Raw genomic sequence first — 25,220 nt, 5'->3', positions numbered from 1 at the left:
TTCGTACCTGTAATACAGACTCTAGATCTCAGCGCAATCCAGACGATGTTGCTGCTGAAGGACATGTCTCAGTACCTATTCCCATTCCTGATAATGTCCCTGAAGTTGAACATTCATTAAAGACGGTCCCTGTTGCTAATCCCAGTTCCAATTTTTATGTCACACGATCAGGTTGTATTTCTAGGCCTAGTGTAAAATACACAGCAACCTGGATGTGATTGTTTTATTTATATTTAGTTCTGTATAATTGTATGTCAAAGGATCATTTCTGTACAGTTGCATATCGGTCAGTGTTGTCATTTTCAGTGCATGACTTATTTCTCAGAGGGAGGATGTACAACAGAGCATGTGTTGTAACTTTAAAAAGCATTTCAAAGTGAGGGCGTGTGCATATAAATAGAGAGCACGTGCAGGCAGCAGTGCCATTTTGAGAGAACAGCCACAGTGTTAACATGTATGAGTGCAGTAGTTAGTCTGTTTATAAGTTTGTTTAAGTTACTAAGCCTCAATCCGCATGTGTTTGTATGTAATAAAGCTGCTTGAACTGAACGCACAACTGTTCGTCAGTTTTACCCTGATCGGATGAGCGACAGGAGGAAAAACTAAAAATGACCTTCACAAATTATAGAAGAACAGAAGCTGGGACTGAGAATGTTTATATTCATTTGTTTATTTTATTTGTATTTGAGATAACTGAACTGATTATTTTCATGAAATCACTAACATCTTAATTGTTAATTATAGTATGAATTTTATCAGTCATTCTTAAGTAATGCATACTTGGGTAAAAAGTGGACTTAGTGGTGTAGAGGATAAGGCCCTAACTACGGCCAAGGTTTGATTAGCGACTGAGTGGCAGGGGAGAGATGGGCATGTCTGTCTCTGGTGGAAGGGATATTCGGCGGTGACACTTCCTTAGGGGAAGCCTGATCCAAAGAAGAGAATTGCCCTCAGAAGTAATCGAATGCAGGAGGCATGGAAGAGAGTAGGTAGGGTATAGAAAGAAAGAAAAAAATGAAAAACTTGATGGCCAAGCCCCCTGGATACCCTTAGGATCCATGACTAACTCCAGCAATACCTGAGTAAGTCGGGGGGAGGAGATAAGCTGGTTGATCCGGCTTGGCTGGTTAAGTGACATCCCAAGAGAGACCCAAAAAATATTGAAAAATGTTTTTACTTGTAGTACATGTTAAACTGTTTATTAAGGCTGGTTTAAAACTTGATTAAAACAATCATTCTAGTAAAAACTACATATGACAGGATTTTTTTTTCTTTTACATCTAGCAGATTTAAGACACAGAGAAATGGCAAAAAAGACCAAGACACAAAGAAATGACAAAAAAGACCATAGGATATGTTAAATAATGTAAAAGTTAGAGTTAAAGGCATTATGAAATTATTTGTGTTTCATTCCACTATCAAAGGTAGACTTTCCACTGTATGATACCTTAAACCTCTTGTATCAGAGGCAACATGGGATATATGCAAATTACCCTTTAAGGATATCAGGTGTTTCAGCTAAATGGTAGTACTGAATGTCAAGTCTAATTTTGCTAGATTTTTCTGTGTTTTTTAACCAATTGTTTTTTCTTTGTGACCTTATTACTCATTGTTTTTATTTCATTCCATTATGTGAAAGTAACATTTAATGTTTTGATAGTGTGTCTATAAACAGTTCTTATTTTATTAAGAATCTTAAAGTTCCTTGAAAAAATAGATAGAATTTACAAATTGCCATACTGTTCTAAATAAAATACATAACTAATATTTAGCAACAGTATTTGATGGGACAGTGCTCAGACTTTCAGGTTTTATGAAATATTCAGGAAAAATATATTGTTATCTTCTGCATTTATTCACTTTGTTAGAAAGCCTGGATACACATGCCATTTTACCATTTGACTCAGTGAAGTAAAGGCCTTGAATTAATACTTAAAAGATGCTTTTAAATCTGTATCCCATAAATGCTTCAAGTAGTCCACAAAACAGGAAAAAATTAACACAAGTACGGAATAAAGCACTAGTATTTTTCAGTTTAAAATTTCTGACAGCTTTGCTCATTTTTTTTATGTAGCATGTTATAAACTGCTCTTTGAGGCAAATCAAAAATATCTTAAGCGCATGGACTCCTTAACAGGGGGAGGATGGCTAGACCGTTGTAGTCATTCCAGAGAATACAAATCGAATAAACAACACTCATTGCCTTGAGTTAAGAAACTGACCAGCTAAAACATTAATGCTAGTGCGAAAAATTAATTAAACAATGGTCTGTTAATGGTGGATAAATGTATGGTTTCTTGAGTCAGAATTGACTGCCTGGCTTTCATTGACCCAGAGTTGTGAGACCTTGCAGGAAAAGTGGTATGGAGCCCCCCCATCCAGTATTTTACCCAAGGCTGGTAAGTTAATCTTTTTAGCTTTAAATTTTGAAAAAAAAGTATTTAGCAATCCAGTTGGACTCTTCAAACCTTGTAATCATAGTGGTGACAATCTGAAGTTGAACTAGGCTGGTTATAATCCGCATGTGAATTATTGGTCAGTTCCTCTGCATAGTTTTGTGGTAGGAATGAGAACTGCAGCTGAGTTAGGCATTCAAGGTCATAGGTAACTAGCATCATATGAAATGGCTTAAAAGACCACAGGATGGTATGCAGATATATAAATATTATTTTCTTTGTTATTCAGGTGATTAGGCAAGTTGTCATGATGAATTTCTGAAGAAAAAAAAAACCATGTTTACACTGTGTACTTTTTATGCTTACTGCAGTCTAGCTTTTAACAAATTGTTTATGTTGTATTGATGCGGCCTACTGATGGGTTTAATTTATATTAAATTTTGTTTTTCATTATGTGGTGCATTCTTAGTGCATACCTTCTGAATAAGAAGATCATGTAGTTCTGGTGTGTTGATCACTAAGCTCTAACCAGTTTCTTTTTCTCTTTTTTCAGTGGTCGGATCAAATTGGCTGATTTTGGACTTGCCCGGTTGTACAATTCTGAGGAGAGGTGAGCTAGGTTATAAGACTCAGATTTTGTTCATCAGTTTAATACAGATCTTGTGCTCTAACCCCGTTCATCAACTGTAATTGTGTTCTTTATAACTGCTTCATGTTCACAGTACTAGTTTTTTGCTTTTCTGATACGTTTGCATTAATTACTTGAGTAGTGACACCATCCAGAATGTATTGTCACCACACACTTGCATTCTACAAAATAGTCAGTGGTTTACATCTCACACAGAAAGTTGATTCCATGTCATTAATCAAGTATCACTTCCACACACTACCTACACTGATGTACGTTTACTTTAATTAGGAAAATGTAACTTGATAAATTTGCATTTTGTCATGCTGTTGTCAGCCAAGTCTGATTTGTTTAACTGTGAGTCTTGGAATTATGATTTTTGTTTACTGTAGTAGTGTTTTAGCACTTTTATAATTAACATTTTTAAATTGCTAGAGCTTAAGATACATTTTAGTTATCGCTGGCATGCTGAAAGTGATTTCTCTGGAAGTGATAATGGGGTGTGTTGTTGTGTCACAAAATATTACCACTGGAAGATTGGATGTTAAAGTTGCTGAACTTCTTGTTGCATTAGAATTTGTCTTGTTATGGGTGCTTTGTTTTTTTTTTAATCACGGGAGTCTGAGAACCAAGAGAATTTTTTTAGGTTATGTTTTTTGCCATTTGTACAAGTTCATGTAACCTTGGAATGAGTTTCTGTCTATAGATATATATATATATATATATATATATATATATATATATATATATATATATATATATATATATATAATGTGTGTGTGTATGTATATATATATCTATATGATTTGCTATTAATATTTCGAAATGAAAAAAAATTCGTCACTATATTTTGAAATAAAGCACGAAAATTGCTATTTTTCGGGTGTTCAGAATGTCGTAAATCGTAAGTGCTGAAAATGTCAAACATTTTACAACAATTACCGAACATTCCATCTTTGCCGTGAAGTCCCATACTCTTGTAAGGAACATCTCGTTTTTGTAGGGGGGCAAGCCCCCCGCACCCCCTGCTAACTATATATTCAAACTCCAAGATCACACTACAGTGCGGAAAGGGATGAATTTCCCTAATTGCACTATACTGCAATCTCTGTACACCTCTTCGGATTTATGTTAGCGAATGCACAAGGACATTCACTAATATAAACGTTTGAACAGTGAGACTGTAAACATATGACACATTCGAACATCTCAATTATGAATTGTTCATATGTGTACATTCTCACCTCAAGATTTTAATAGTAAATCTATTTATATATAGATATATTTTTTGTATGTGTGCATATATATGTATATATATATATATATATATATATATATATATATGTGTGTGTGTGTGTGCGCGCGTGCGTGTATATGTATTTTTATATATATAATCTGTATGTATATATGTCCTTCCATGTCACTGTTGCAGTATTCATAACATGGAATCTCCTGTCAAGGGCAGCACTATGTTCACCCACTATACCAAAGCCTTTAATTCTTAGCGTCATACATCAGCCGTATGCTTCCTGCATCACCGTAAGGCATAAAGGTGACATACTTACACTCCAAACTCAGAACTGTTTTGCCACCAGTCCATACACTATGATTGTATGCCTGAACACCCTTTGCTGTGCTGGTTATACCGAGCGTTCTGCAGGATTTGGTTCCTTTTCTCTCCTTTTATAGTGCATTTTGAGACTTCATGTCATCCAAGAAGGGTAAATGTCAGTATGAAAGAAAGATTTCCCTAAAGATTCACAACGTGTTTTTTATGCCTAAGCACTTCTCATGACAACACTCTGTATTGTCTGTTAGGCATTTGTGTCAAAGACTCTTTGCAGTCATTTGTCTTCTGTTTTTCCCTCAATCTTGTGAATCACTTTCTCAAGTTTTTGGCCCAGGGTGCCATGGCCAAATCCTCCCATCCCAGAGTATGCCTCTGGTTGAGTTAGGATAGGGTTCTGAATGATCAAGGTTTGTTAAACTGATGGTCCCCCATAAGAAAAGACTGAAGACTAGGCACATTTCTCCCTCTGCCAAAGTTCATCAGCAGGAGTGGCAGGATTTTACTCCGGGTTTGTTTAATGCCCTGATGGCTTTGAGACCACCTCATGGGGGTTCGTTCTTCCCCCATCTTGGTCCTCAACCCTTAAAAGATCTAAGGAACTTGATTCTTCTGCTGAGGAATTACTCAAGATGAGGGTTACTTGGCCTATTCCTACCAAATGCAATCACCCTTGGACTATGGCTCTGAGGAAGAAGAGTCCTTAAGTCGTGACTCCCTTTGCAAAAATTGTCCATTGAGGATGCATTGTTTCAGATGATGGAGCATTTTAAGTGGGACTGTTTCCACATTTCTGACATCCAGAAAAGATATGATAAGTTGTTGCATATGGGCTACCCTAAGCGTTCTGCAGTTCCCCTTCTTTTGGCTACTCTGTTGGATACTTTTTCATCTACTTCTTCTCTTCTGATTTTCAACCTCCTGCCCCTAAGAAGCCTGATAATTTTTATAAGGTGCCTGAGGCTTTCAGATTTCTTTATAAAGTGTCCTAATTTTGACTCTGCTGTGGTCTCTGTGCTGAAAAGCCTTCTTAGCCTTTACCTTCTTCTAAGCTTCTTCTCTTAGACAAGCATAGTTGAGTTATGGAGAGACTGGGGAAGAAGGTCTGTACTTCTGCCACACTGGCACTGGGAATTCCTCAATCCCCTCCAGATTAAATTCCCCATTTTCAGCAATATTGCTGGGTTTATTACATCAGGACACTATTCAGATTGTCCCAGAGGCCCTAATGTGTACAGGGTTTTATTCCGGGATGTTTCTGGTCCCCAGAAAGGAGTCCTGGAGGCCTGTTCTAGATCAATGTTTTTTTATTACTTTCCTCAAGTTACCCACTTTCAGGATGCTATACCTCCAGGGTCTGTTTCACCTCTTGCTTCTTCTAGCCTTCCTTGTTTCCCCTGGATGTAAAGGAAGCTTACTTTGATATTCCCATTCACCCTTTATTCAGGAAGTATTTACATTTCTATGTTTCTTCCTCTCATTTTCAGTTCTCTGCTTTGCTCTGTGGTCTTTATACTGCTCCAGTTATTGCTTTTTCTTCAGGCTTCAGAGAGTACAGATATTTCCTTATCTGGGTGATCTGCTTCTTCAAACTCTTCCTTCTTCCGGGCTGCTGCATGACCTTACTTCACTAGGCTCCTGTTGCACAGTCTGGGTTTCACTATCAATCTCCAGAAGTATGTCCTTTCCTCCTCTCAAGATCACATCTTTCTGGGATGCAGGATTCAAACTATTCCAATGCTGGCATCTCTGCTCTTCCAAGGTACTCTCTCTAACCACCTACTTCCATTTGTTGCTTCCTCTGCCGCTCATGCCTCCCAGAGCATTTGAGGGCTGTGGGGTTCATGGTCTTAACCATCCAAATGCTTCCTTTTGCCAAGCTTCACATGCTAAAGCTTCAGGGCTATTTGTGGTTGGTGTGATTTCAGCATTGCCACCTGCTGGATTTTCCAGTTCCTCTTACTTTTGTGTCTAAAACTTGAGCTTCAGTGGTGGCTTCGAAAATATCTCTCAATCCAGGCATTCCCGTCCATCCTTGTCCATCTCAGGAGCTTTTTACAGATGCCTCATTCAGGGATGGGGGACTGCTTCGGGCATTGAGAGGATTCAGGCTCTCTGGCCCCATCATCAGTGACTGGATCACATCAACAGTAAAAAGATGCGAGCCCTTATCTTTGCTATCCAGGCCCGCCTCTCCCTTTGGTTCCCAGGTGCTTTAAGGATTTATATAGAAAACGCCACAGTCATGTGGTACATCAGCGGGGGGGGGGGGGGGGCACAAGATCTTCATCTTCTTTGCAGACTAGCCCTTCAGGCCTGGGCTCTAGCTATTACAAATTTAAGTCTTTCTGCAGGCAGTTTACATTCCTTAAGGACAAAATTTGGTGGCAGACTGACCAGATCCAGGGCACACCCTCATGAGTGGATGCTTCACAGAGAGGTGTTTGTGGACATAGTTCATAGGTGGCATATCCTTCAAGTGTCTCCCTTCTGAACAGAAAGCTTCCTTACTTTTGTTCTAGAACCTCAAGTCCTCTGGCTTGGAGAGTGAATACAATTTTTTTCATGGAAGAAGATATTCCTTTTTGCTTTCCCCTCTTTCTCTTCTTCCCAAGGTCCTGCATGAGGTCAGACAGGAGACTCTGAACATCTTGTTGACGACTGCCCATTTGGTCCAGACAGCACTGGTTCCCCCTCTTCTTTCCTCTGCCAGGAGCAATCATAACAACTTATCTCACTGGATGGATCTTCTTACAGCAAGGTAAGGGAGCTCTCCATCACCATCATCTGCCCACTTTTCAGTCGACACATTGGGTACTAGGATTTTAATCACCTTTCAACAACGTCTCTCTGAAGAGATGTATAAGGTTCTGCAGGAGGCCAGGAAACCTAGTACCAGAACTCATACATGTACAAATGGAAGAGATTTTCTGTTTGGTGTCTTGAGCTTCAAGAGGATCCCTTTCCATGGGGTCCCTTTGATTGCGATTTACTTGTGTGAACTACTCCATGCCTTCCCTTCCTTTTACTGTAGCTTTTATACTCTTATAGGTTATGAATACTGCAGCAGTGATATGGAAGGACATAATACAGTTGTGTAAAATCTTATAACAGTAGATGTCTTCCTCATCACAGTTGCAGTATTCAGTCCCTCCCTTTTACCCCTTTTTTCCTTCTTTTTCGCTGTTGGGAACTTCTGTCTGGCTGAGGGGTCTTTGCCCTTCTGCTTAGGCATCTCCTTTTTCCTTGGATGTACATGTTCTCCTTTTTCCTGGTGTGGCTGTAGTTCTCCTAGTGCACTTCTTTTCTGATGTTGGTGTGTTCATAAGTCACCTTTATGCCGTACACTGACACAAGGACCATACAGCTGATGTATGACATTGATAAGAATTAAAGACTTTGGAATTTTGGCTGGATATAGAGCTGCTACTGGCAGCAGACCACATAGGTTATGAGTACTGCAACAGTGAAGAGCAGGACATGTACTGTTATGGTAAGATTTTACATAACTGTACTTTCTGTATGTATGTGTACTGTGGAGTGTGAAAGCGAAATCCATACATTAGAGGTGCATGGGATCTTAACCTTTCCTTGCAGATGCAGTTGTTTTACATTATATGGCATTCCGTCCCCCATCTTTCGGTATATGATGTAATACATGTACTAGATGTTTTATCTGAGATACTTTTGAGATAAAACACACGTCCTCGTGTGTGCACTGAATATCTCCTACTATCCTCACTGCCCAAGAGAGGCGAGCAGGCCATGCCATTTTACTCATTTCCTTTCCTGCTCGGCTCTTCCAGTGGCAGGACTGCGTATCAAACCTTTGTCGTCTAAGCTGTAGTTAGGGCTCTGTTCCTCTGCACTGTGGTGCCAGGCACAGTGCATGTTATTCAGTGAAGGAGAAAAACATTTTCTTGAGTATCTAGAAAAATACTCTTAGATGGTTTAATGTCTATGGAATACAGTGAGGTACTAAATGTACTAGAAGGCCGGAATTCGAAGAATGTTTGTACTGGTATACATTTTTCATGAAGGTTTAAATAATTATCTTGTGTGCATAACTTAACTTAAAATGTAAGGAAGATTGAATGTATGGGACAATTTTGGTACAGATTTAAGGTAACTAGTTTAGTAAACTTGCTTGCATGCATTGAAGAGACAGCATGGAATTAGTGACAGTGTTCAAGTGCGTGCTGTGCTGAGGTATGTTTGATATATGAAGTTGGTAGTTTTCATGTGTGGCTTCAGTAGTGTGTAGAATGGGAGGGATTAAAGCTGAATATAGCTATTCTAATTTGCTAGGAATGTGAGGAATATTTGTTAATAGATGTTAATTATGTAAGGATGGTATTCTTGGGCATGTAAGTCTAACAAAGGTTGGTGTCCTGACTTAAAAGGTATTTCTCTTTTACCTGTTTCTAGTTATCTGTTATAGTTAGCCTGTGCTTAGTCTGGTTGGCACATGTGTTTCATTTGTGTTGACTGTGTTTTATTAGAGTGGACAGGCTGGCCATATTAGATATGTTTGAAAGAATAGTTATGAAGTGATAACTGGCTTCCTTATTTGCTGTTGGCTATGCTGATCAGTGGTTGAGAGTAATGTCTGGGTCAGAGCAAGGGCACTATTTGAAATGTTGGTGTGTGTTAATTCATAATGTGACATGGTTTGCTAGAAAGTTATGAAATGCACATTTGGTTGCTACTCATTGTGATGCACTCCAGACGTAGTGGTAAAGAAGATTTAGACAAGGGAACGTGAGACATTGGTGGTTTATGTAGTGGAGATAGTGTTCTTGTAAGTTGAAGTAGGTTATGTATTAAGGAGAGAAGTGATTCGTGGAGGGTTGTCGCAGCCTAATGACAGCGTTAGCTGGCATTAACTGTGTGCTGATTGAGGAGTTTTCAGAGAGAGAGGCATTAGAGTACTGTATTGTGAATAAGGAGACTGCATATCCACTCGGCGAGAGACAGAGGTAAAGAGTCGAGGTGAAAGCATGTATTAGTAGGAATGCTGCTAGGAATATAATGTTTTACGAAAAGATGTTGAGGAAAGGATAATTTTTTGAGGAGGTTAAGCGGATAATTGATGTATACAGCTTTTATCCCAGATGAATTTTTGTGTTAAATTATAGTGTTAATCTAATGGGTTTACCTTCAAAAGTTCGGCAGCCATATCTGTGATGCTGCTTCCGCGAACTGCGAAATTCAAAAAGTGCAAAAAACGAATTACAAAACCTCGCCCCCTTTTTGACCCATGGTGGCGCTCGTTTCGGTGGTGGAGCGATTGGGAATGTCTAAGTTCGATATTCTTACGACATTTCGGGACGTCGACGTAACGGACTTTGGCTTACCGTTTCACGTATATGGCCAGTCGGACATGTGCCTTCACACAAATGAATGTGTACCATGTAATGATATGCTCTTCTGTTTATTAAAAAAGAATATAGATGGGATGCCCAGAAAGGTACATAGTTGTGTAGCCAAGATGGCATGTAAATAGTACTGTAGGGGAACAGTGGTACAATGTGTGTGTTTGAAATTGGATGGTAGTATGTTATATATATGTAAATTTGCTAGTTTCAGTAATGGTGACAAAGATTTTTTTTTCTCAAAACAACTATTCTGTAATATCACCATCCAGGATCCACATAAACATTGTTTCAAATGTCTCGGACAGACACATTGTCCGGTCACCTGTATTTCATGAAGAGAGAAGCTGAATGCCTTTTTCAGTGTGAGGAAAGGTGTGTTCAACACAGGAACTGGCCAGGAGAAGTGCCTCATATGATCACGGGCTTTTGTCAGATAGATGGGAAAAATTAAGGAATCTGGAGGTCAGATAGCAGGCCTGGGCTCCTACTTTACAGTTTGTTATGAAGTATTGACCTTGTACTTGTCATAGTCCAACAACAACAGGAATACCTTTGGCCAGCAGCACATTGTATGCATCATGTGCTGTCAGAGCCAACCTTTCTTTGTTAGAATGACCAGAGCATGAATGGGCCCATCTTTCTTTTAACAGAGTAATCTTTAGAGTTCCATAGTGGCTAGGTGGTCAAATGTAGGTTCAGGGAGTCTGCTGCAAGTTGTGTAAGGAACGTTGGTTACAGTTGCAAAGACTGCAGTCAGTCTTCCAGTACCATATGACCATATGAGAAAGGCTCATGCATTGAATGTTTGTGTGATGCTCATAGTCTGGTGAGAGTTCTCATCACAGTTCTGGGAGCATAATTTGATGCCACTCCTGGGTCCTTTGTAAGCCCCCATGGTCAGGTGTCACCTCTGGCTTGCTGTAGGGTCCTATTATCTGACATATGATGATTGCTTATTTGCTGGACATTTCATACCTGGGCAAACTGATCCTGCCCCCTCTGGAGCTGAGGGTGGGAGATTTTTATCTTTCACTTCAATGTCCATGTAAGAGAGGAGATTGAGGATACAGTGGTCCTTGGGTCTGAAATATTTGTGTGTAATGTGATCCCCTGCAGATGGAACACTTCCTTAGGTGTGGCTTGGATTTGGTCCACTCTTCTAGTTTCTTGTCAGAAAACCCAGTATCTGAGTAAGAAAGATGGGGAGAAAAAAGTTGTTTGAATGTACATACCATAGCAGTAACTTTTCATATATTGGGTATATTGAAGCTGAAATCCATCACATGAATTAAGGGTGGCTGGAGGAGGATGTTACCCACTGGCCTAATTTATCTGCCTGACTTCCTTAGGGGAGCACTGGTGCTCTCTTGTGTCTTGGCCATCTTGAGGATTACTACCATAAAAAATGAGACACCACCATATACCCGGTTTAACCTTCCTAATCAAGTTTTGCTGTTTTTACAAAGGATAATGCAGTTATCCATCTAACTGAAAGTGTTGTATATGGCAAATTTGCAACACTCTTTGGTTTCCTTTCAGAAATGTTATAAACAGGCAGTCACTTTGTCTCCATAGTGTAATTGTTTCACATTGGTACCCATGCTGCTTTTGAACATCCATAATTTACAGCGTTCTTTCATCCTTGTTTTTCTCTGTAGAAAAAAGAAAATAGTGGTTAAACAGATTGGTTTAAGGGAATGCTAAAAAACACTTTAGATATAAACTAGTGATGTCTTCTTAGGTACTGTGTTCTCTTGGAAATGTATCCTTTACTTCACACATTAAGAATTGTGGTTAAGAAATTCTTTCTGAGGTAACTGTACTTGAGAAATTTCTTTTCTTTTTTTTAAATGCATTTATTGGATTATCACTTGTGACATTGGCAAATTTACATTTATACAAAAGTAACTATATTAACAAGTTAACATTCACAAGCATTATACTTCACATATATTGCTATATATGTCCTATAACCAAAGCAAAATTACATAAATTATTCTATTCCTGCCCCTTTTTTAAAAACAAGAAACAGCTTTATTAAACCATCACGTATGATATAAGGCATCATACATTTATATAAATGTAAACAAACAGCACCAACACAATCCTAGTTGCAAGCATTTTACATCACAAACCATAATGACACACTCCCATTTGCAAACACTATACATCACTTATAATCTACCCAGTCATTTTTAATGAAACATTACATAGCTCATTAAAGTCCTGCCTTCTTTTAACCTAATTCCTCATCTGTATGTATTGATGTTCTTCGTGTTTCACTGTTGCAGTCATCACCTGTGGGTTTTCCCCTGCTGTGGTAGCCCTCGGTTGGCCCGAATACCAGAGTCAATGTTTTTGTGCACCAGCTGCCTTCGCCTGTAGTCTGACGTCAGGTAGTCAGTGCTATAAAGCAAGGCAGCCGACGTCATTACACCAGTCTTCCTTGCCGTGGAGCCCGTAGCAGAAGCAGTTTGCACGAGTGCTGGTTGGTTGCTACCAGAAGTTGAATTTCAGCAGAAAACGTCTAAAGCTAAGTACCCCATTGGGGACCCTTTTTTCTTGCTTTAACCGATGTCCGAAAAAGTTAACAATTGTCTCACCTGTGGAAAGCAGATCCCACACCAAGACTTTCATTCTTACTGCATCACTTGTTTAGGCCCAGACCGCAACGACCCTCGTTGCCGGTTCTGTGCCCTCTTTAATGTGATAACCATTCGCCGTAGAGCTCTTTTTGTAGACAAATTATTTTCGTGTTCCATCTTTGAATTTCGATATGGCATCTGCCAGCCAACAATCTGTGGATATTCCAAAAAATCGTAGCGGTAAAGATGGAGACAGGCCACACAAGGCTAAGCCTTCCGATGATGCTACCTCTAAGCAAGTAGTCAGTTCTCCGGAATTAAGTGAGGTGCTTTCGCAGCCCCTGATTACCGACTTATCTACACAGGCCTCTGCCGAGACCCTTTCAGAGTCCAGTATGCCGCAGAAATCTACTTCGTTTTCCGAGCGTTTGGCTGTCTCTGTCTCGGTTGAGTCAGGAGCTGCGAAGCAGCCACCGGCGTCCGGGGAGGCCTTTCGCACTACTGAATCTAGACAAAAAATGATGTCTTCGCATCTGACTACTGCTTCTCGAAGACTGACGGATTCTCTCAGGCCTAGTAACCAGGCCACTCCTAGGAAATCTGCTTCTAGCCACCATCTTGCTACTGCTCTCCCACCCCAAGCTCAAATTCTTAAAACGGTGAAGGATCTCATCTCCGTTATCAGAGGTACTCAAGCACCCACTCCTAAAAGGAAAAGGCTTTCTTCTCCAGAAGTTGACAGACCAAGAGTCTAAGGAATCTGATTATTCTGCTTTTGAAGAGGAACAGCATCCCTTAACTGTTTATGAGGATTTAGATGTAGAGGAGTCCATCCCTTCTGCCTCCCCTCCAGAGGACCTCTCTTTTGGGGAAACCCTTCATTCCCTCAGGGAACATTTCCAATGGGAGTCTCAAGACTTCCCACAGTCTAAGAAAAGACTTAGAGAGTTTCTGGACCTGCCCCAGCACAGACCCCTGACCATCCCACCTATTTTGGAGGTGGTTTTCCATGAATCCAGCTTAGCCCCTGATGCCCTGTCTCCTGTTCTAAATAAACTTGATAGGTACTATAGAGTACCGGATTCTCACATATACCTGTATAGGAATCCTTGCTGCAGACCCTGAGGTCATTACACAGGGACCCAAAGGAGCTCAGACTAGTTCTGCCGAGAATCTTCTTCCTTCTGACAAAGACTCCAGAGCTCTGGACAGATGGGGGTAAGAATGTATACACCTCTGCAACCTTAGCTATCAGAGCACTCAATATCAGTTCCATATGTTAAAATACCAACAGCACACTTTGGAACAATTAAAACAGAAGATTGCTTCCGCTTCTGATTGTGCCAACATTAAGGAGCTGGCAGATTTACTACACTCTGCTTGTCAGGTGGCCAAGCACTCATTACAATGTGGATATGATGCCCTAGAAGCCTCTAGCAGGGTAGCAGTGACAGGATCTGTTATTAGGAGACATGCATGGCTGAAGGAACAACCTCTCCCTGATCATGTCAAGTCTAAACTTATTGATGAACCCCTAGACAAGGAGCGCCTGTTTGGGGAAAAAGCAGAAGTGCTTAAAAAGATGGAAGATAAAGCAAAATCTATGCAAACTGTAAAAGATTTCTTTCAAGTTCAACCTCCCAGATTCAGCAGGAACTGAGCACTGGGCCTTCCCTGCACCCAGCAGACAGGGCCAAGGTAAGCCCTGCAGGGACAGGCCAACAAGGCCCCTATCCCAAGGCCAGCAAAAAAGCAAACAGTGGACCACTTCCGTCTCTAAGGCAGGGAGTTCTAAGCCAAGCTTTTACGGCAAGCTCTCACAGTGACTTTCCCTCCCCCCTCTGCCCTCCCTTCACTCATCAAAAACTAGGAGGAAGGCTCACCCTCTTCAAAGGCAAATGGGTTTCTATAACCAAGGACCAATGGGACCAAATCATTTCTCAGGGATACAGATTCCCTTTCAGCGAACTCCCAATTCCAAGAGGGTACCCAGAACTCCCCCCAAACCATTGGGCAGAGGCATTGAAACAGGTCCAAACTCTAATATCTCAGGGGGCAGTAGAACCTGTCCCTCTAAATCAAACAGGAAAAGGTTTTTACTCCAGACTATTCCTTGTTCTCAGAAAAGAGGGCACTTGGTGCCCCATCCTGGATCTATCCAAACTGAAGACCCCCTTTGTGGTCCCCAAATTCAAAATGCTTACTTTGCAGCAGCTCTTGCCTATGCAAGCAAAAAATGCCTGGCTTGTAAAACTAGATCTACAGGATGCCTACCTCCACATCCCCATCAGGGACTCGTGCAGAAAATTCCTGCACTTCACAGCAGGCTATCAACACTTTCAGTTCTCTGCACTGCCATTTGGCTTATCAACTGCTCCCAGAGTATTCACCGAATGCTTGGCCGCTGCTATATCATTCTGCAGACAGAGAGTTATACAGATTTACCCTTATCTGGATGACTGCCTCATTCAGGCAGAGGGCAAAGAAAAGTTGCTCCAGGACCTTCTCTTTGTCAAATCTCTCCTTCTTCCCTAGGGTTCACCATCAATGAGAAAAAAAAAACAAAACTAAACCCCACCAGGAAAATTATTTTCCTGGGAGCTGTGCTAGGTACAGCATCCCAAATGGCGTTCCTATCCCCAGAAAACCAGAGCTTCCTGCCTCCTCTGCTTCACCCAGCTGGCTTCCAGAAGCCACCTCACTGTGAGGAAGATGTTCTTCGTGTTTCACTGTTGCAGTCATCACATTTGGGTTATCTGCTTGCAGTAGCCCTCAGTCGGCCTAATTATCAAAGTCTTGGGTCCTGCATCAATTGCTATTTCATCTTCCATGACGTCAGGTAGTCGGGGGGTATAAAGCATGCAGCTGACGCCATTACATCAGTCTTTCTTGCCGTGCGGTGCCAGAAGCAGAAGCAGTTCGCAAGTGCCAGTCTTCCGACTCATGAAATTTTTGTTTTCGAGTTTCAGAACCGAAGTCTTCAACTAAAGCTAAGTACCCCATTGGGGAAAATTTTTCTTGCTCTAAACCGATGTCAGTAAAAGTCAATAATTATATTTCTTGTGGAAAGCAAATTCCTCATAAAGATTTTCATTCGTACTGTATTCCTTGCCCAGGCCCTGACCACGACGTACCTCGGTGTCTGTTTTGTGCCTTATTTAAACAGCGAACTGTTCATCGTCAGTATATTTACACTTGTAAATATTTTGGTACTCTGTTCAATTATCGAGATATATCTTCGGTAAGCAATCTGACTACTGACATTCAGAAACAACGCAAAGATAAAGACAGAGACAGGCAGCCTAGGTCTAAAGCTGCCGACGACGCTTCTCATAAGCTAGTTGCCAGTTCGCCGGTACTCAGTGAGGTGCTTTTGCAGCCCCTGATACCCACTACTTCAGATTCGCAGGCCTCTACTGAGACCCATTCGGAGTCTGGTATGCTGCGAGATGCTTCAACTGTGGAACCTGTGGATTTTGCTACCTTGGATGGGTCCGGAGCCACTGTGCAGGCACTGGCTTCTGAGTGTCTATTCAGGCCTACTGACTTGCTTATTAAACCGATGGCATCTTCTTCTTCAAGGCCTAAAACTCAAACCATGCCTAAAAAACAGACGCCCAGACCGCATGGTCAGGGCTCTATGCCTAAAAAACAAATGATAAGAATGGCTGAAGACCTTATTACTTTAATCAGGGGAAGCCAACCTTCCCCCTCTAAGAGACCTAGGACTGAATTTGCCTATGATACTTCTGATCAGGATTCTGAAATTTGTTTCCTCTGATGACCATTACCTTTATCTACCTATGAGGATTGATTCTGATGCAGAGGCTCTATTCCCACTGCTTCCCCTCCAGAGGATTTCTCTTTTGGTGAAACTTTACATACTCTTAGGGAGCATTTCCGCTGGGAAAGTCAGGATTTCTCTGATTCTAAAAGGAGGCTTAGGGATTTCTTACTCCTGCCCCAACACAGGCCTTTAGCTATCCCTCCTGTACTAGACATTATTGATGATGCCTTTTCGAAATCTAGCTTGGCCCCTGATTCTTTACCTCCTGCTCCCAGAAAACCTGATAGATGTTACAGGGTTCCTGACTCTCACAAGTTCCTTTTTAAAAATCCTACTGCGGATCCTAAGACCATTTCACAGGGACCCAAGGGCATTAAGGCTACTACTGCCAAAAATCTTACCCCCTCTAATAGAGATTCCAGGGCACTGGATAGATGGGGTAAGAAGGTATACACTTCTGCAACCTTGGCCATTAGGGCCTTAAATTGCCAGTTTCATATGTTAAAGTATCAGCAGCGTATTATTGGATTGCTTAAACAGAAGATGTTGATTCCTGACTGTGCTGAAAATAAGGATTTACAGGATTTAATGCATTCTGCTGAACAAGTTGGAAAACATACTTTGCCATGTGGTTTTGATTCACTAGAGGCATCTTGCAGGGCTGCTGTCACTTGGTCTGTACTTAGAAGACATGCTTGGCTTAAGGAGCACTCTTTGCTTGATCATGTTAAAGCCGAATTGCTGGAAGCTCCCTTAAATCAGGACCGCCTGTTTGGCAACATAGCAGAAGTAGTACTGAAAAGGATGGAGGAAAAAGCTAAATCTATGCAAACTGTTAAAGATTTCCTACAGTTACAGCCTCCAAGATTTAGTAGACATTGGCCTTCTAAGAATTGGTCCTTTCCTGCCTCTTCCAGGCCTTCTGTCCAAACCTAGAACCAGCAGAACACCCAGGCTTCAGTCCCAAGGTATGCACAGGCCTAAGCAGTGGGGGGCTCCCACTTCCAAATTAGGGAGTAAGTAAAAAGACTCCCCCTATGGTAAACTGTCTCAATGACTTAACTTTAAAACTTCCAAGCCCTTCTCAACTCTCTGCTCCTTTAGGGGGAAAAATTGCTCTGCAGACAAAAAACTGAGAACTAATTGCCCAGGACAAATGGGTTTTAAATATAGTTTCCCAAGGATGCAGATTTCACTTCCACACGTTACCAACCTCAAATGGTTGGCTAGATCTACCCCCAAATCAGTGTGCAGAGGCTCAAAAGCAAGTGCTTTCTCTCTTAAACATAAGGGCTATTCAAACTGTACCAGAAAAGGAAAAGGGACCAGGTTTCTATTCAAGACTTTTCTTGGTACCCAGAAAAGACAACTCATGGCGTCCTATCCTGGACATTTCCATCCTAAACACCTTTTTGGTGATCCCAAAATTCGCGATGCTAACCAGTTGCTTCCTATGCTAGGCAAGGATGCCTGGTTGGCAACACTGGATTTAAAGGAAGCCTACCTGAACATCCCAATCAGGGAATCTTGCAGAAGATACCTACGCTTCAAAGCAGGCTACATGCACTATCAGTTCTCTGCCCTGCCCTTTGGCTTATCTATTGTGCCCAGGGTATTCACAAAGTACCTAGCTCCAGTAATTGCATTTTGCAGGCAAAGAAATATTCAAATATACCCATACCTGGACGATTGTCTAAATCAGGCAGAAAGCCAGGACATGCTTTTTAATCATCTGGCATTTGTACACAAGGTGCTAACTTCTCTGGGATACATCATAAATGAAAAGAAATCACATCTTGTACCCTGTCAACAAATTATATTCCTGGGAGCAAGCTTGAACAGAACTTCCCAGATGGCTTTCCTCATGCCAGAGAAACAAATTCATTTGACAGCTTACTTCAAACTAATGGCCACAAAAACCCTGCTATCTGCAAGGCAAATACTGCAAGCCTTGGGATTCATGGCCTCCTGCATTCTCCTAATTCCATATGCAAGACTGCATATGAGGAAACTGCAGTGGTATCTAAAAAGCCTATGGTGTCAACATTCTCGGGATCTAGAAGCATTGATTCCTATCATACCTTGCCTACATTTAGAGTTCCTTTGGTGGGCAGAGGCCTGCCACCAAAACAAGGGACTACCATTCACTCTACCCCCTGCTACCCAAACCCTAACAATAGACGCATCAGATTATGCATGGGGACTCACCTGGCAGGGAAGTGTGCATTCAGGGCAAATGGAACCCAAGTCAAATGCACCTGCATATCAATCAAAAAGAAATGTTAACTGTACAGAATGCTCTGACAGCCTTCAAGGACCACATTCTTCCAGGACAATTAATGGTAAGGATGGACAACACCACTGTTATGTGGTACATAAGCAGGGGTGACCCATTCATACCCCCTCTGCAGACTGGCCATGGCTCTGTGGAACACAGCCTTGAGCTACCAAGTGCATTTACAGGCTCAATTCCTGCCGGGAAAGCTAAATACACTGGCAGACTATCTTAGCAGAAATCTCATGGACCCACACGAGTGGAAACTGGAACCAAAGACTTTCAACATGTTGATAAACAGATGGGGGAGCCCGGATATAGACCTGTTTGCCTCCACCCAGAACTACCAATTGGACAAATTCTGCACAAGGACTCTCCACAAGCAAGCTTGGAAAGTGGATGCCCTGTCCTTCAACTGGAAAAATCTGTCAGTTTATGCCTTTCCTCCTCTGCCTCTCCTCTCTAGAGTACTACTAAAGATCAAACAGGACAAACCAAGGATGATACTGATTGCACCAGACTCCCCACGCCAACACTGGTACTCCCTCTTGCGCAGTGTGTCACTGCTGGCACCATGGCACCTGCCTCAGACCCCTACTCTGCTGTCCCAGCAGGATGGCCAGATTCTGCATCCTCAGCTTCAAACCCCGAACCTGGCAGCCTGGCTAATTGCTTGACCTCTCTGTTACCATTCCTCAATGAACAAGTGTTGGATGTCATTTTGGAGGCAAGGAGGCCTAGTACTAGAAAATCTTATGCTGAAAAATGGAAAAGATTCTGTTCCTGGAACCAAACTTAAGGGATGGGCACAGCAGCACCCAATGTACCTCAGATTCTTCAACACTTAACTGAGATGCTTCACAAGGGCTTTCTTTTTCCTCCATCAAAATTCATGCCTCAGCCATTTCAGCTCATTACAACACAGAACCACATCTCTTCTCTCATCCACTGCTCAAGTAGTTACTCAGAGGGGCCAAAAACTTAAGACCACCCAGGAGAGCCCCAACTCCAGCCTTGGACCTTAACTTTGTATTGGAAAAACTAACTCTACCTCCTTTTGAGGCAGTTGGAAGTGCAGAGTTAAAATTCCTTTTTTGGAAAACAGCCTTCCTTTTATCAATCACTTCAGCAAGAAGGGTATCTGAATTACAGGCATTGGAGCCTTTCATCATCTTTCATGTGGACAGGGTGTCCCTCAAGACTAACCCCTTCTTCATGCCCAAGGTGGTATCCAGCGTAGCCCTTAATCAGTCCATTCATTTGCTAACCTTCTTTTCTAATCCACAGAACAAAGGGGAACGGATACTGCACTCCTTAGATGTGCACAGACTACTTAGATTTTTCTTGGACAGGACTAAACCTCAAAGGAAGTCTGAACAGTTGCTGGTGGCATTTGCTGCAGGGGAGAGGGGAAGGCCATTTCAAAGCAAACAATTTCTAAATGGATAGGCCATTGCATTCATTTCTGGTATAAGTACCACGGAAAACCTATCCCACAGGGGATAAGACCGCACTCAGCCAGGGCTGCATCTACCTCTATAGCCCTTCTCAGAGGTGTACCTACCAGGAACATCCTAGAAGCTGCTACCTGGAGTGCTGTACATACTTTCACCAAGCATTACCATTTGCCTATTTTCTCTAAATCCAGAGCTGGTTTTGCCACTGCACTCTTGCAGGGACTTATAGCTGGTCCTAATGCTATCTAAATTCCTCCTCCCATCTTTAGCTTTGGGAATCTATCCAAATGTGATGACTGCAACAGTGAAACACGAGGAACATAGTACAGTTGTGTACACTTACCATAAATCTAGATGTTCGAGTGTATTCACTGTTGCAGTCCTGGTTACCCTCCCTCCAGCCCCCTGACTTCTTTTGGCTATATGTCTATTCTCTTTTTACTATGCTTAAAAGCTTTTTGTTGTATTTGCTTTTTTGTTGGAGGTATAACCTTGCATATTTATATTTAATTGCTTCCCATTACGGGGCACCTGACATCTGGGGCAAGAAAAACTGATGCAAAGGTGTCGACTGCATGCTTCATACCCCTGACGTCATGGAAAATGAGACGGCAACTGACGCAGGACCCAAGACTTTGATAATCAGGCCGACTGAGGGCTACTGCAAGCAGATAACCCAAATGTGATGACTGCAACAGTGAATACACTTGAACATCTACATTTATGATAAGTGTACACAACTGTACTTTCCTGCAAGCCCTGAGATGCATGGCATCTTGCATCCTTTTTATCCCCCTCACCAGGCTTCACATGAGAAAACTTCAGTGGTACTTAAAGAAACTTTGGTGTCAGCACTCAGTCCCTAAGAGACCACAACCCCTCTGATCCCATGTATAAGGGCCGGATTTCTCTAGTGGGCAGAGGCCTGTGCCATGAACAGTGGTCCTTCCCTTCATCCTCCGCCCTTGCTGCCAGACCATCACCACCAACGCCTCAGACATTGCTTATGGTGCTCACCTTGCAGGCAGGTTTATCTAAGGCCTTTGGAATGCCCAGCAACTTCACTTGCATATCAGTCAGAAAGAAATAATTGCAGTACAAAAGGCTCTGATTTCCTTCCAACCCCATCTCAGGCTAGAGGTGGTCCTTATAAAAGCAGACAACACCACAGTGATGTGGTACATCAATAAGCAGGGGGCACTCAATCTTACCCTCTGTTCAGGTTAGCCATGAGTCTTTGGCTTACAGCCACCTCCATGGGGCTATACCTAATTTCCCTGTACTTATCAGGGGTCAACATCACCCTGGCAGACCACCTAAGCAGAAACTTACTGGACCCTCATGAATGGCAGCTCCGCAGAGAAATCTTTCTGCAAATTGCTCAGGAGTGAGGGACCCCGGAAGTGGATCTCTCTGCCTTGCATCTCAACCACCAGCTGCAGAGGTTCTGCACCAGGGAGTTACACCTCCTAGCGTGGAAGGTGGATGCCTTGACCTTCCCCTGGAAAACTCCCTTTGTGTATGCGTTCCCTCCTCTGCCCCTTATTCCCAAGGTTCTGATCAAAGCAAGAGAGGAGCGACCAAGGGCCATCCTCATTGCTCCAGACTGGCCCAGACAGCATTGGTACTCCCTGTTACGCAGCCTAATCTTACAGCCCCAAAGCTGCTTCCCCTGATGTTAGATCTCTTGACCTAGGAGGGGAGGAAGGTACTGCACCTAGACATACAGACTCTCAATCTTTCAGCATGGCTTGTACACTAAAAACTAACAAGGAGTCCCTGTTAGGCAAACAGGTATGGACATCCTCACAAAAGTCAGAAGGCCCAGTACAAGAAAGTCATGTGCAGGAAAATGGAAAAGATTCTGTTCCTGGAAACAATCAAAGGGGGGCAGTACCTCCCAGCCGTCCATCCCTCTCATCCTGGATTACCTTGCATAGTTGCTCAGTAGTTGTCTCTCTTTCTCCTGTATTAAAATTCATGCCTGTGCCATTTCAGCCCATTATGTTTGAAACCCACCCCTCTTCTGTCATCCTTTGATTAAGCAATTCCTTAGAGGGGCTTCTAATATCAGGCCTCCCAGAAGGCCTCCCACACCACCCTGGGACCGGAATTATGTGTTAGAAAAACTAACCATACCTCCTTTCGAACCTTCTACAGAATTGAAATACCTTTCTTGGGAAGACTGCCTTCCTACTGGCTATCACATCAGCCAGAAGGGTCTCGAACTTCAAGCTTTCATGGCTGTTGAGCCCTTCATCATTTTCCATGTGGTCAGTGTCTCCCTGAGGACTAGCCCCTCCTTTATGCCCAAGGTGGTATCTGATGTGAGGCTTAACCAGGCCATACACCTTCCCACCTTTTTTGCCAACCCTCAAAACAAGGGGGAAAGAATCCTACACTCACTAGGTGTACACAGGCAACTCAGATAATATCTGGACCGTATTAAGCCATTCAGAAAAATAGACCAACTACTTGTAAGCTTTGCCCCAGGGGCAGAGGGGAACCCATCTCCAAGCAAACCATTTTCAAATGGATTTCACGCTGTATCCAGTTTTGCTACAGCCCACATGGGAAATCCATCCCTAAGTCTATCCGTACCCACTCCACTAGGGCAAGCTCCACTTCCACTGCTTTCCTCAGAGAAGTACCCACCAGGGATATCTTGGAAATGGCCGCCTGGACCTCTGTCCATACCTTTACAAAACATTACCACCTACCCGTCTTTTCTAAGTCTAGGGCAGGGCTTGCCTCTGCAATTCTGCAGGGCCTCCTAACCCATACCTAGGACTCAACCTATCCTTCCATCCCTTTCCTCAGCTTTGGGAATCCTCCCACAGGTGATGACTGCAGCAGTGAAACAGGAAGAACATAGTACAGTTGTGTACACTTGCATAAATGTAGATGTTCGAGTGTATTCACTGTTGGAGTCTTGGTTTCCCTACCTCCATCCCCCATTTAACGTCTTCCCTTAGTGTGACATAAGCTTCCCTAGGTGGCTTTTAGCCACCAGGACTGCTTCTCTCTTTTCCCTTGTGCTTCTGATGGGTTAGGGCAATAAAAACTGATTTAATGATGCCGCCTGCCTTGCTTTATAGCATTGACGACCTGATGTCAGACTACATGCAACGGCAGCCGGTGCACGAAAACATTGACTCTGATATTCGGGCCGACCGAGGTCTATCACACCAAGGATAACCCACAGGTGATGACTGCAACAGTGAATACGCTCGAACATCTACATTTATGGTTAGTGTACACAACTGCACTTTCCCGCAGTTCCCATTTTTTTCCTATGTACTTTGCTCCTACCCTTTTCTAAAGATCTCAGTTTCTCTTGTTTTATCTCTCTTGCTATATTCACTGCTTCTAATATAGTTGGTTTAGATGCTGATTTCCATTTTCTTGTGCTTGCTTTTTTTGTCAGCAAACATTATTAGAGGCAGCAAGATCTTACCATGTCTAGGCAATTCTGATTCAGTACTGTAGCTCAGAAAGTTCATCTCCCTCGTCACACCAATCTGTCCATCCAGCATCTCCCGACAGTGCATCCTGCAGGGGATCCTTAAAGACACCAATCCATCGCTCTCCCAGAAAGTATGTTCCCAGGTACCTCTTTCTTTTCTTTCACACCCTCCAATATTTGCTGTCTACCTGGGGAAAAATACTCTGGAGTCTGTTTGGGGTATAAAAATACCTATGTAAACATTTTTAAGCAAAAATCCTAAATCTTTTAGGTTTTGTTGCAAATTTGGGAGACATACATATATATCCTTCCATTGTTTCTTTGAGAATTGATAATCCAGTCCCTCGCCCCAATCCTTTCTAAACTCATCTGATTCTTATAGTTATAATGCAATATTTGATATGCTCTATTGATTATTCCTTTTTAATGGTAGCTTCTGTTCTAGATTCTACTAAAAACTCTACCAGATCTGGTCTTTCATTTAGGATCCGCTGTTTCTTTTTGTTTGCATATACTCTGATATCAGTCCTTGATAGGGAAGGCAATCTCTAACCTGCAGTCCAAATACTTTCTTGGTCTCATCCCATTTTGTTACCTCTCCCTCTCTAGTTATTTGCTCCCAATACCTTGGTTCCTTTGCCAGTTTTCTCCAATAAATTCCAGCCCCCTCTTCCCTGTCTATATCCCTAATTGCAGTAATCCCTATCAGCAGAATCTCCTTTCTTCATTCATGTGTTAGCTTAGTTCTTAGAAGAAATATATTTTCTGAGAGAGATGCTTGTGTTCTAGTCAATCATTTCAAAAAGAGATGGAGTTAATTTTTTTTCTGTTGTAAAGATCAAGCCATTAAAAGGAGTTGCAAGGCATCTTAAGGTCAGAAGTGAAGAATCCCTTGCAAGACCTAGTTTACAGTTTTCTGAAAATCTGCACATATTATAAAGGTGTAGTGGCAGAAAGAGAAGACGTTCATATTTTATGGAGGGTGACATCAAACCAGCTTTATGTAAGTTAACTAGATGGTGCAGATGTTCGAGGTAGTAAACTGGAAGCTTGGATGCATTCTGTTCTTGAATCTGTGGAAGGTTCTGGTCCATTTGGAAAGCTATGATCTTATGATGGTAGGCCTTTGTGCTCATTTTAGAATAGATAACACTTCTGAAGAACAAAAGATTATGGCTCTTTAGTTTCAGCCTGAGATCCTTTCTGTTTGATAGACTTGAGGTTTTGAAGTAGAACCCTGCTTTTATGTAAGTTTGCAATGGAATGACATTTTCACTAATTGAGCCACCAGCATCTTTGTTAGAAGGGCATGCCTTGAGCCACCAGCATCTCTGTTAAAAGGGCATGCTTGATTGTGTTGACCAGCAAGGAGTTATAAGGATGAGATTGCGTTTTTGGTTTTTATCTTTAGTAACAACGTAAAAGTCTATTAGAGCTGGAAATTCATACAGTAGGTCTTGACTTGAACTGCTGGCAAAGGGAGTTAAGCTTTTTTTAGTTAGATTAGAAAGGTTTGCTTTACTCCGCATAAATAATGTGTATGTTGGTTTCATAAAGTTTATTTGTGATATTTTTGTGTAGTTCAATTTTTGTTTGTAATGTTACCTTCCACCTGTATTACATTTGTTTTTTCTATTTGGTCCTACCACTTAGGTAAACAAGCGAGTAAAAAAATAACAGC

The 25,220-nt window shown here is 42.0% G+C and overlaps 1 protein-coding gene across 3 annotated transcripts in view; it reads left to right on the top strand.

Moving 5' to 3' along the window:
• Nucleotides 1–25,220, top strand: part of CDK12 (cyclin dependent kinase 12) — a 719,108-nt gene that overhangs the window by 506,068 nt on the left and 187,820 nt on the right. For all 3 annotated transcript variants that reach the window (XM_044055049.1, XM_044055050.1, XM_044055051.1), the window contains one exon: nucleotides 2,950–3,006. In XM_044055049.1, the coding sequence (XP_043910984.1) occupies nucleotides 2,950–3,006 (57 nt within the window). The remainder of the gene's footprint in view (nucleotides 1–2,949; nucleotides 3,007–25,220) is intronic.

This window comes from Protopterus annectens, chromosome 13.part0 (genome assembly GCF_019279795.1).
Source record: "Protopterus annectens isolate FY-2018-M chromosome 13.part0, PAN1.0, whole genome shotgun sequence".
Lineage (NCBI taxonomy): Eukaryota > Metazoa > Chordata > Ceratodontiformes > Protopteridae > Protopterus > Protopterus annectens.
The sequence above is the reverse complement of the archived record's forward strand: the minus strand, read 5'-3'. Positions and strand labels throughout refer to the sequence as shown.